Raw genomic sequence first — 12,764 nt, 5'->3', positions numbered from 1 at the left:
GCTGACTAATCGATTAAGACCCGATGAATACAGAGCATTTGCCCAACACTTTCTTCTTTTATTTGACACTGGTATTGTTGTGATGGATTGTGCAAAGTCAGGAAAATTTTATATTTGTAACCTAGGTCTCTCCCCAGCAATATAAGGCTTGAGCAGGCAAATGCAGTGCTGTGCAAAAGTCTTGAGCCTCCCTCATTTCTTTACATTTAGCTTCCAAACAGACATTTTTTTCCACTGGGTTTTCTGGAGGTCTTTCAAAGGTTTTCTTTGAACATTGGCCACATTTTCACTCATTTTAAGTCCCGTCCTTGTACCTGACAATTTTTGGAAGAGTGTTTGGTTGTTTTTGTTATGTTTTTTACATTCGTTAAGACACTTAACACTGACATATGAGTCACTTAAGCATTAAAAAGGGATCTAACTCATAGGAACCAGTTTTTTGTCTACACATAATAGACACGTTAGAACAAAAAACAAATTTAAATTGTAACTTTTGGCTCTTTGTCTTAAAGAATTTTACAGATTGTTCCCATTTCTTTAGTAGAATCTTTGTCAGAGATAAAATATATTCACAGGCATGAAATATTACTTTTGCACAAAGGGATTCCCAGAAAGCTATCAGCTGAAACCTTGGCATATATCATGCAGTCCTTAAAAACTGAGGAAACTGGACAAGAGGAGGACGAAACAGTATCTGAAAGCTATCTGTAAAACACAGTGGAGGTGCTGTCATGTTTGGGGCTCCATTTCAAACATGGTGTGTTTCCCATTAATGGGATTATTAATGTAGAAAAGCTTTTTGATATCTGGAAAGCATCTGATTGGCCACAGCTTCATTTTTTTTAGCATGACAATGATCCCAAGCGCACTAACAATGCAGTATAGCATTATAGCATACCTGAATATAAAAACACACAAAGGAATACTCCCCGGCCCCTCAAGGCTTGTTAGACTTGTACAAACTCTGCTTGTGCCTTATCTGTTTCCATATAGTGTAGTCTACACGTTTTAAGAAGTAGCTGCACTAATTCCCAATTTCCTTGCAAAATATAAAGAAATGAGGGGTGATTCAAGACTTTTGGTCTTGTAAATAACAATTGGCCTATATTCTCATTCTGGGAGAATAGGAAGGTTAAATCCAGGTTTAGTTTTATACTTTTTGCAGAGAATATGTAAGCTACAGTCAACAGCATTCATAAGTATAAGAGTATTTCCCAGCAACAGACAAGGTTTGTCTGAGTCCACTTAAACCTGCCGTTGTGGTAAATAAATTACACAATCATGAAGCACGGTGACATGGGGATTAGCACTGTTGCCTCACAGCAAGAAGGTCCTGAATCCATCAGGGTGTTTCTGTGTGGAGTTCTCCCCGGGTACTCCGGCTCCCTCCCTCCAAAGACATGCAGTTAGTGGGGTTGGGTTAATTGGTAACTCTAAATTGCCCACAGGTGTGCGTGAAGGTCAGTGGAAATGGTTGTATGTCTCTAGGTGTTAGCCCTGCGACACACTGGCGACCTGTCCAGAGTGTACCCTGCCTCTCCCCCTAAGACAGCCAGGATAGGCTCCAGTCCCCCTGCGACCCTGACAAGGAGGTTAATGGATGGGATCACGATCATGACACTTTTTTTAAAATCTAAAAACAATCTAATAAACTATAACAATAGCGTATGTGAATAAAGCTGTATTGTTTGTAAACATATGAATACTTGTTATTGTCTCCGACCGACACTGGAGTGTTTTTTTTGTTTTGTTTTGTTTTTTTAAGGTATCGTGGGCGGAGCTTCCGCTCAGGTAGAGCCCGTGTGTTCCCAGGTGTGCGGCGTTTAGAAGAAACCGACAACCCGCCGAAAAACGGTCGAGTCAGAAAGCTGTCGAGAATGAATTTACAAACGACAATAATATGAAAAACAAAGGAAACAGAAAGACGGGCACAGGTGAGTTAACCTTTCACGTAGTCTGGCAGGTACCGAGCAGGGGAATGTACGTGCTAAAGTTTCTAGGCGTGGTCTGTGCTTTTGAACATGGAGCTCAGTGAGGAAGAGACATAATCAAACCACAGTGTTATTGTTCTATTATAACTTAATATTTTAGTGTTTTTCTCGCCGTTTATACCAGTTAAGAATAATCCACCCATCGTATGGTTGGGTTTTACTATCAGTGATATTTCTTTAGACTTTCCTTGATATACAAGTGAATCTTTTAGATAGCTGTGAATTATTGGATGCTAACAGTTTGGATAGGATAGTACGGTATGGAGCCTGTACCCCTCTAAGCATCCTTTAAAAGTATGGAGCCAAACAAAGGTGAAAGGATTAGCTTATACTTTATCTATTCACACTGGGAATTCAGTACTGTTACTGCTACTTCACACTGTGGTGGGAAAATGTGTGGCAACAAAGGACAAACTGCCAATATTATGACTGAAAACAAGTATTTCAACAGCACCCACCTGTGCGTGAGAGCAGCGGACCATTGGGCCACCTCTGTGTGCTGATAAATGTTTGAACACCCCACCCTGAGCTTTGTCTTGTTTGGTTCAGGATTTTCTTACATGGTCTCTAAACATGTATGCTTCACTCTTAAAACGAGGGACACAGAATAGTGCAGCGTGAGCCTGCTGAGACCTGCAGTCTTACCACAGCTGCAGTATTTTCTGCAAGCAGTGGAAGACATCTTCAGGCCTCTCTGCAGGGGGCTGGGGATAATTGTGGTTACTGCCTTGTTCTCATATTGTGCTAACCGCTGCCCCGCTTCCTTTTTAACTCTGCATAAGCCACGGTAAAGTCTGCACTAACTTCACACAAGGTCTCAGTGTTTCACATTGAGATCGTATTTCAGTTCAGTTCACATTTAATAAACTTGTATGCACACGCGTCAAGCTGATGTGCACACAGCTGTCAGAAAGTATGAACTGCTGCACACACAATGCAATGATGATGTAGCTGTTTATCCATTTCCCCCCGGCAGAGATCATCATGTTCAAAGCTAAGTTAAGCTCATGATTTCAAAATAACATATTTTTGGTTTTGGCTTCCCTCAGGACTATGCTGTGCCAACCTCAAGGACAACAAAGTCTTGATGAAGATGGGGTTGGCGCTGGTGCTGGTGGGCCATGTAAACTTTATTCTTGGAGCACTGGTGCACAGCACTGTGCTCAGACACATCAGTCTGCAACGCCAGGTCAAGAATTTGGTGTACCCCATCGCCAATATCATCGCTATCGTGGCAGGTCTTTTGGTAAGGGCTAGGACTGACAGCTGCGTACTGTTACATACTGCATATTAAAAGGGGAAAAAAGAGACAAAATTACAGAACATATATTTAAGGGTCATTAATGGCTTTATCCTGACCACACCAAAGGGCCAATCCCTGGATTAAACAAACAAACAAACCCATTGAAAAGCTGCAGGAGAAGCAGGTTTACAGAGACAAATTTACAATCAGAAACATGATCAAACCATCACAATGGCACATTCAGTATACAGCTGGAGTGTCCTCTCTGTCACTTGAATGTTAAACTGAATGTTTGAGTCATGTTGCGTCATCTGTCTGAGTAATCATCTTCTTTTGCTGAACTTCTGGTTTTTCTTTAGGGAGGGATCTGTGGAATAACAGCTATAGTCCTATCCAGAAACAAGAAAAACAGGATCCTGGTAAATATTCACTTTGCCAAACGGCTCTTGTTTCCTGGCTGCTGTTAGAACCTGCTTTTTGTTTGTGACTCAGTGCGTGTGTGTGTAGATAACGATTTAAATACGTAACATACTTGCATGCAAGCGTAAGCTCCAAACAGGTTTGAAACATTGGATGTGTTTTCACTGAACAATCTGTGCCATCAGCTACATGCTAAATGTCATCTTTTCTATCATGGAGAAATATTTCTATCACTTCCCAACATACACTACAGCTCAAAAGGCTTTAGCCAACTCACACTTCTTTATATTGTGCTACCAAGGAGTGCTCTTGAGCAATACTTCAAAAGTTGACTCTGATCATCTGGACGTAGCGTTTTCAGTCCAGATGAACAGAATCAACTTTTGGAGATTTACTTACCTGGATGATTGAGCATGCATCAAGACTCTTGAGCAATAGTTCTCCAGGCATTCTAAAGCTAGCGTCCAAAGATGTTTTGTTTTTTTGCTTTGGTTTTTTTGTATCTGTATCTGAAAATTTTCAGATTGTTTTTGAGATTTTTTTTTTTTTTTTTTTGTTAATCCACGTAACACTGACCTATATGAACACATTTCAAATTGCTTCTTTAGGAACTTTGTTACAAGTAGCCTGTCACAAAAATCACATAGTTTGTTCCAGTTTCTTCAACTGACTCTATGAAAAATGCTGCAGTTTAAAAATAACAGTTTGACAGGCATAAAATAGCAGTTTTACCCAGAGTGCTGTTGGCTGAAAATTTAGATCTTAGCATATCTTAGCCTGATGTGCAGTCACATCACACACTTTCCATCAGGAATGTGTCTAATTGGCCACAGCTTCATTTGATTTATTTATTTGTTAGCATGACAATAATCCCAGCGCTGTTTTGGCAGTGCAAAAAAGCATACTTGGATGGAAAAACACACAATGGGACATTTTGAGTCATGGCTTGGCCTCCCCACAGTCCCACAAAGCTTTGAATGTCGTTCAAGAAGCCTGGAGAACTTTTCCTGAATAGTACTTAAAGGTGGTCATTTCAAGTATTGACTTTCAAGATCATTCGAATTGTACCAACTCTGTTTTCGTCGTGTTGTTTTTGCAGATATGGGTCCTGCTGGTCTTCAGTTTCATAGCAGGTTTCCTGGCGTCTGCCTCCACCGTGGGCTTGTTAGCTTCTGTAATTACAGCTATTATGTCCAAAGGAAAGGCCCTGCTGTCACAATGCAACGCAGCCGTTCAGAATATTAGCTCTTTTAGCATCACAAACGAATGCCCCTTTGATCCCACCCGTATCTACGTAAGTTTAATATAAACATTCATCTAGTGACCGCACTTCTGATTTGAACTGTTGTGTGGTGATCAGTTTTGCACTTTGTTTCATCAAGGCGACCACCATCATTCTGTGGCTGCCGCTCATCTTTATGTCTGTTGTGGAAGCAGTGTTCTCCTTCCATTGCTTTGCTGCCTGCACTTCATTCCTCTACCTCTGTCCATGCAGGAAGAGGCCACGTGTGAAGAACAGGGTAAGCGACAGTCAGATCATTGTCAGCAGCGTTAGCGGTACATTACTTATTAGGGTCACATCATAGTAACAAATTTCAAGATTTTGTTTCTGTGAGGAAAATGATAACGATAATTTTCTACCTGACATTCTTACAATGATATCTCTCTGTAATAAATATATATTAAAAAGGCAGACATGTAAATGCTGAATAATCATCAGCCAGACGTCACATGTCTAGATTTGGTTGAAAAATACTTTGAAAAGAAAATTTGCAAAGATGTTGAAGATGTCATATCGCCATCTGTGGGACGTCCTTCTTGGTCTCTCTAGCAAGAGAAAGTTTGTGTACCAGAATAGTTTTATTTGATCATTTTAACGACCATGTTTCCTATTCTTATCACTTGTGCCTTCTGTTTGCAGTAGTGTGAATAATATCTCTTGCTTGTCTGACTGGATAACTATCGTTGGTGGAATTAGAGTATCCATCCAGCATACATGTACAGCTATCCTTCTCTGGTTCTGTTTTTACAGTCACTGATCACTTTTGAGTGGCAGCAGAGCAAAGAAGGGAAGCGATGATTAATTTTAGGAAAAAAATGGCATAATTTTAAGAAAACGTGAAGAAATTAAACACAGAGGTTGATGCAGAAATAGCAGCAGACTTTGAGTGTCTCTGTGCGCTAGAACAATATTAAAAACTGAACGTGTGCACTTTAAGCACTTTTATATAAGCACTTTTCCAGTGCTCATATTAATAAGGTCTCACCTATTTGAAGTAAGGAAAAAAGCCAGCTACGCAAGAAATGTATCGCTGTCATCGTAGCCCTGTAATTAATACCGAATCTGATGCATTAAAATTGTTCTTCCATTAAATTAATATTTGTGCGTAACACAGTTTTATTTATTTTTCAGCTGAAGCATCGGTGCAGCGTAATGATCTGTTTTGAACCAATTTCTGCATATATAGCTTTGCAGTAGCTCTAACCAAGAGATTAGAAGTTGACATCTTATTACCACCATGAAGTAAACCTGTGCTATTAATTCTATCCCATCCCCACTGTTGGAAAACATCATGTGAAATCATTCATATTTCAGATGCGGAGATCTGCTGAAACCACACCAGCACTGCAATACAGGGAGACGGACACTGAAGTGGGATCTACAGAGCAGGATGACCTGCTGGACAGCAACACTGCTGGGGTGCAGAGTGACTTACTCTGAAGCAGCTGAATCTAAGAGAATAGGTTACAAAGTGCTGAGCTGCACTGGCTAAAGCGTGGATTGTTACACATTTAATGTATGAAGACAAGTTGACAATAGGGCTAGCCTTTTTATATCAAAATGCATTGTATTCTTGTGTTAAAGAATTAAAACTTTTCCAAACAAAACTGAAAACTACGGGACCTTTTGTTGCTCAATAACATCTGGAAGCTGTCGTCTTTTGTGTTGAACACTTTTACTGATGTTTTTCAGAATACAAATTTATATATACACACACAACAGATGATCTCTGACATGTCTTGCCTCTCAAGTTCCTGTGAGATCTAAGCCTTACACTAAGTCTGATTCAATCTGACAAAATGTTATCAATATCACAACCCGGGAGCCCCAGAAATCAGACAGATGTCATCGTGGCTGTAAAGGACAGAAACTAGAACCTAAAATATAAAAATATGCTTACGATGTGCCACAAAAGCTAATTGTGAATGTTATGTTCAAGCGTCTCACTGACTTTGGCAGGCAAGACCAGTGACACAACATTACAGAAAAGGATCTAGGGTACCAGCATGCTGTTCAACTACATATTCAAAGGCACAGGACAAAAGTGGGACTGAAATACCTAAAATAAAGTAGCCAAAATATCATGATTTAAATAAATTAAATCCATCAGATATATAAAAGCAGACATTTGCGAAGCCATTTTTACAATGTTGGTCACAAGAGGGGGGGAAAGCAAGTATAAGAGCATAAAAAAACGAAACCGTATACAAAAACAACACTTCAGTCCATTAACAGCAAAGTTGAAAAGGTTTTCTAGAAAAACACAGAACCCGTCTCCATTCTCATGGAGAGAGGTCTCATTGTAAAGTCAAAGTCCTTTATTTGCTTCCACTGCAGCAGTCTTATCCAAACAAAATCTCCGTTCTGATCTGTTGTATTGGCGTCACTGGGTGCTGAGGACCTCAAGGTGTCTTGGATTCCTCTTTTGGCCTAAAGAACCCAGAGTAACAGCGAGTAAGGACATTATTAGCATTCCCACTTAACCACCTCCTGGACAGCAGGGTCAATGTGTGTGTGTGCGCACTGTTTTCTCACTTTGATGTGTCCATTTTCTCCTCCTCTGGCACCTTCTCCTCTTCTTTGACTTCTGTTAAAAACAAAAATAGCATCAGCCACCCCGAGAGCCATAAAAATCATATTTAAGTGCTCTTGATATTACAGAACTACATGAAATAGGTGAGATGAGAATGAAAAGCATAGATACCTTTTGTTTCTCCCTCACCTTTCTTCTCCTTTTCTTCTCCCTCTTTCTCTCCTTCGGATTTAGTTCGCTTGGCCTTCTTGAAGCTGGCAGCATTTCTGCGGCCTCCTTCACCTTCATCCTCCGAATCAGAGAACTCCTCCTCACAGGCTATCCTCTTGTCACGAGAACGAACTGAGGGGTTAAATTTGAACATGTTACACTCTCCCGTCTGGCAGTTTGAACTGAACTGGGGTCTGTGTGAAGGTTCTTACTGGATACGCGCTTGTTGGGATCCTCCTCCTCCTCATCCCCGCTGTCCTCCTGCACTGCATCTTCTGGAATGGCCTGCATCTGGACACCAGGGGCATGAGGGAGCATCCGCAAGTTCTCAAACAGGCGCTGCCTAGAGGGGAGAAAGAGGATTTTTCAGTCAAAACATTTTCCACAACCTATGTGAGCTGCTCTTTTCCAGCAAGGCTGCTATAAAAACTAAAGAGCTGTTGAGGAAGAGCTTTGTGTATGCCTTTCTTCAATTCTAGCCAGGATACCAGATTTGTGTTCATTTAACAGGCCCAGGTTTCACTCTGTGTGAAACCTGGGCCTGAGTGTAAGCAAACAGACCAAATTGCTGATTTAGGTTCTGTTTTAGGCTACGATGTGTCATTTTGGAACATGTTTTGCTGGCAGGGTGCCACGGGATATTTTTGTTCTATAAAATGTGTCGTGGCTCAAAAAAGGTTAAAAAATACTAATTTAATCTATTTTCATGAGCTTACTTGATCTTCTCCAGGTAGTCGTTGGTGTTCTGATTGGTCATGTTGGAGGGGCTGATGTGCAGCTTGAAGTCTGGCCCAAAGTACTCAAAGTAGTCGTTGTATGGAAGCTCTGTGAAGCAAGTTTTATTAAAAGTATGTTAATGCTTTAAGGAGGCTGCTGGCCTCCTTTAGTGCTATGAAACCAAAGTTTGCTGCTAGTTCGTGGGACCAGCACAGAAGAATGTTACCCAACGTCTGTGTCTTAATTACAGCAAAGACATTTAAACACACCATTTGGGATGGAGGTATCTAGGGCCACGGCAGTCTCATACGTCCAGCAGCGTGCCACATTACGGATAGTATAGCCTCCTCCACCCAGCATAAGCAGTGGCAGGTTGAAGCTCTTCATATACTCCACACACTTAGCATGACCTAAAGCAAACAACATGGAAACAATCATTAAGCCTTCTTTAGAGTCTCAGTCCAATTTAGATCAAGAGAAGAGGATTTTTGTTTTAGTTAGCCAACCTTTGATGGTGAGGTTAAAGCAACCAAGCCTGTCTCCAGACAGCGAATCGGCTCCACACTGGAGAACCACCGCGCTGGGTTGGTACATCTCCATCACTTTAGCCATGATCTACACAAACAACACAAACACTATCACGAATGTTTCGTTACAAAAATGTCAAAGTGCAAAAGTTAACAATAGTTTTTTTTACTCACAGGCTTAAATATGGCTTCATAGGACTCATCGTCAATCCCATCCCTCAGCGGGTAATTCACAGCGTAATATTTGCCCTTTCCAGCTCCGATGTCCTACAGATAACAAAGCAAATATCAACTGGCTGCATTACCACACTGACATTTTGAAATGTATTCATCAAAGACCTACCCTGAGGTCACCGGTGCCAGGGAAGTACTCTCCATACTTGTGGAAGGACACGGTCATGACACGGTCTGTGGTGTAGAAAGCCTCTTCCACACCATCTCCGTGATGGATGTCAATATCTATGTACAGAACTCTCTGGTGGTATCTGAAAATAAAAGGAAAAGTTCTTGGAATCCACATAATGTCAGAAATATCGTCATTTACTTTTGAGGCTATATCACTTGTGTGCTTTGGGTCAGTGGCTTCCTTCATCTTGCAACAACACAGTTTCTTCAAAGAACAGTTTGTTATCAGCTGTGAGGTACCAAAGAAACCACAAACCACGATGCTTCTTCCAGTATGTTTTACACCCGGAATGAGGTTTTGGTATGCAGTGTTGCCTTTTCTTTTTCTGCCCTCCCAAATGTGGTCTTTTGAATCGAATCTGGATTTTGGTGGGCCTTGACTTGACTTCTACAGTGTTTTTGTCATCATTCATGCCTTTATTTACACCTCCTGGTATGACTTTTGATGGATTTATACTGAGTATAGTGAGTCTGATTTTGCCTTTTCCAATTTGTGCATACTTATAATTCTTCATCTAAGGCTGTGTGAAAGTTGTTTGTATCGTGCTATAGTTCCTACCAACCCATCTGTCTTGCACTGATCACTGATAAGAGTGTGGGACCTCCTCAACTTTTGTTTTCAATCTACTCATCTAAAACTGTATCTTTTGGAGAAGTAATTTGCAGAGACTTTTACTTCCCTTTTCCCTGCTGTAGCATTTTTGACTTACTTCAGTAACTCCAGGATAGCCAACACGATGTCATTGACATAACAAAACCCAGAGGCCTCTGACTTCTTGGCGTGATGAAGGCCTCCAGCCCAGTTGATAGCAATGTCTGTCTGCTGTTTGTTCAACTTCACAGCACCGGCTGGAGGACCGCGAGGATGTGAGAATTGAGAATCAGATTAGGTTGAATTTAGCAGATTACTGACATTATTACTGAAAGATGCTGCATGCCTCTCTGATGAGAGTTCAAATAAAGAAAACTCACCAACGGAGCCCCCGCCTGACAGCTGGCAGAACTCAAATAATCCATCAAACACTGGACAGTCCTCCCCCACATTAACTGTAAAGAAAAGCACAAAATTAGTCAACGTACACAATCAGTTTAATTGACTTTAGCTAAACAGCAAGTCTCTTACATCTCTGCATTTGTTTGCTGTATTCTGACATGTTATCGGGCCGGATTGAACGCAGGAACTTGATGTAATCGTCACTGTGATACTTGGTCATCTCCTCTCCACTCGCTTTGTGTGGACGCTGCAACAAAAAGGGCAAATTACTTACAGCTACTAAAACCAAACTTACACATCCAGACTGTAACTTTCACATACATATATTTCCATCTTTCTGTAGAGGCCATAGTTCAGTAACAGGTTGTGTGTCATGCGGATTCGGTGGGGCTTCATGGGATGCCCCTGTCCATAATAATAGTTTCCAACATCACCTGAAATGAGAACAAATAAAAACACACTGGATTACTATTTTACTCTACAGGCACGACCTCAGTTAGGAGAAGCAGAGCTGAAGTACAGAGGTTTGCACGTATGAAACATCCATGCAGCGGAAAAGGTTGTGAAGGTATCCAGCTGTAACTTCACGCAGGTCTGTTAAGGACCTCAAGCCAAGACACGCAGATCAAAGAGTCTCTGTTAAAGTCCAAAGTCGTGGCGTACACGGAGGATTTAGTGCACTGTGGGTCAATATCGATGAAAAGTGTTTTTTTTTTAACCAGAACCACCGACATCTGAAGGAAGTAAGACGACCTAACCAAGTGTTAGCCTACTATTAACCAACTGTATTAACAATGAAGTACCCATTGTTAGCCTGCTAGCTAGTAACATTAACTAGTCCAGTTAAAGTAACAAGGTCCGGAAGAAAACGCTTTTAAGCAACATCTGAAAAGAAACCCTAGTATTTAGACAGTCTGAGCAAATATTATTGGAACATTAAGGCTCTGCTCGGACACAGCGGGACTGTGAGCGGCTCAGATGCTGCAAAGCCGCCTGCGACTCGAGCTAGCTACGTTAGCAACAGTGCCAGGTTAGCAGGAGGTTAAAAAAAAAAGAAACGGTAACCTTTGTTAGTGCAGAGAGGCGGGTTTGATTCATCAACACGCCAGCGGTTTAGAGTGCAGCCACCCCAGTACTCACCATCATAGTAGTAGCAAACTTTTTTCTTTGTTCCTTGAGAAGTAAGCGCCATTTTTAGTCCGTTTTTAGCTGAATTTCACCGCCGCCGCACACACACCGCAGGAGACAACGGCGACAAGAGGCGGAGAGTTTGTGCCACGGCCAATCAATGGAGTGTGATGCTACAGTCTCGCCACAGGGGGCGACAGAGGGAGAGGCTGACAGAATCCACAACATGAACATGAACTACAGCGCGGATGAAATTATTTCTGTAGTTTACCTCATTAAAGACAGCAATATCATAATTGTTTTTAGTTAGAAGAGATTTTGCTTCATCCAAATCTCAACATTAACATAGAAGCAGAAGTATAATAAAGATAAAGATCCCTTTAGGGGTCGCCAAAGTGGATCATCTGCCTCCATCTCAGCCGATCTGTCAGCATCCTGTCAGCCTCACCTCTCCAACTTTGTCTCTATTTGTCTCTGTCCTTCTGATGTAGGCATTCCTTATCTTTTCTATCAATGAAAATCTTCAGCTTGACCACCTGACTTTTTTGTTACTATCATTATCTCCATTTTCCATCTTTTTCTATCATAGAAAAAGATGGACTATGGACTATGATTCATAGCCCTCAGAGCCTGCTGTCTGATCGTGTGGGTCAACTGTTCCATCACCATTGCTTCTCTCCATCATACCAGCAGCTCTCCTCCGTTACCTGTCAGTCTTTAAATTTAACGTACATACTCTCACCTCTGCCCTGCCTTTCATTCTCTCTCTGCTGCCTAACACACCTTCTCTTTTCTTTTTCATTTGTCTTCAGCCGACCTTTGCACAGTTTCCACCTTCACCCTGTTGCCCAACAGCACCAAAGGAAGTCATTGTTAAACTGGGATCTGACTGAAAAGGTATGAAGATCTAATTTTTGGTTTGGCAAAAAATTTACTGTGTTCTTCCTGATACAACTCTCTCGATTTATCCAGGACTGGAACCAGCACTACAGGTATGCTGGCTTTTGTCTGGTCAAAAAGCAAAGCAATTAGTATATTTAACTATAAGTAAAGTCAAAGCTAAAACTCAGATTGATTTTGTTTTATTTAACTTACAAAAATAAATTGTTTAGGGAAAAAAAATTACAGTACTTGGGGAAAGCCTCCCTATATTATTATTATTATTATGAAAAACTGAGCTAGAACTGATGCTTTAATTAGTATAAACTAAACTAAAAGCAGTAAACCTACTCAAGCAAACCCACTCGGGAAAAGAAAACTAAATGGAAAACAAAAATTAAAAAGAAATAATAAATATATAGAAAAAACAAAAAA

At 41.0% G+C, this 12,764-nt stretch overlaps 2 protein-coding genes and 1 long non-coding RNA gene across 4 annotated transcripts; 2 read left to right on the top strand and 1 right to left on the bottom strand.

The window, feature by feature from the left end:
• The first annotated feature begins 1,491 nt into the window (after positions 1–1,491).
• On the top strand, positions 1,492–6,543 carry tmem54a (transmembrane protein 54a). The gene is made up of 7 exons (XM_082516985.1): positions 1,492–1,592; positions 1,766–1,934; positions 3,041–3,237; positions 3,594–3,653; positions 4,754–4,948; positions 5,037–5,174; positions 6,251–6,543. The coding sequence occupies exons 2-7, from the start codon at positions 1,901–1,903 to the stop codon at positions 6,374–6,376; spliced, it is 750 nt and encodes a 249-aa protein (XP_082373111.1). The 5' UTR covers positions 1,492–1,592; positions 1,766–1,900; the 3' UTR covers positions 6,377–6,543.
• A 51-nt stretch (positions 6,544–6,594) lies between these two features.
• LOC309695953 (putative histone deacetylase 1-B) lies at positions 6,595–11,615 on the bottom strand. 2 transcript variants are annotated; one of them, XM_082516984.1, is made up of 14 exons: positions 11,463–11,615; positions 10,644–10,756; positions 10,452–10,569; positions 10,301–10,375; positions 10,039–10,177; positions 9,267–9,408; positions 9,098–9,190; positions 8,903–9,011; positions 8,666–8,806; positions 8,396–8,504; positions 7,892–8,022; positions 7,659–7,811; positions 7,472–7,523; positions 6,595–7,366 (listed from the first exon to the last, which is right to left on the bottom strand). In XM_082516984.1, the coding sequence occupies exons 1-14, from the start codon at positions 11,512–11,514 to the stop codon at positions 7,339–7,341; spliced, it is 1,455 nt and encodes a 484-aa protein (XP_082373110.1). In that variant the 5' UTR covers positions 11,515–11,615; the 3' UTR covers positions 6,595–7,338. The 2 variants fall into 2 exon arrangements, with proteins under 2 accessions (XP_082373110.1, XP_082373109.1); XM_082516983.1 differs by having other exon boundaries at positions 7,641–7,811; positions 11,463–11,614.
• A 101-nt stretch (positions 11,616–11,716) lies between these two features.
• LOC309695955 lies at positions 11,717–12,331 on the top strand. Its single transcript, XR_014273266.1, has 3 exons — positions 11,717–11,937; positions 12,040–12,159; positions 12,263–12,331. It is a non-coding gene; the product is annotated as an uncharacterized lncRNA (long non-coding RNA).
• Positions 12,332–12,764: the final 433 nt, after the last annotated feature.

The sequence above is a fragment of the Aulonocara stuartgranti genome (genome assembly GCF_965226115.1).
Source record: "Aulonocara stuartgranti genome assembly, chromosome: 19".
In the NCBI taxonomy this organism is placed as follows: domain Eukaryota; kingdom Metazoa; phylum Chordata; class Actinopteri; order Cichliformes; family Cichlidae; genus Aulonocara; species Aulonocara stuartgranti.
Note: the sequence above shows the minus strand (reverse complement) of the source record. Positions and strands in the feature narration are given on the sequence as shown.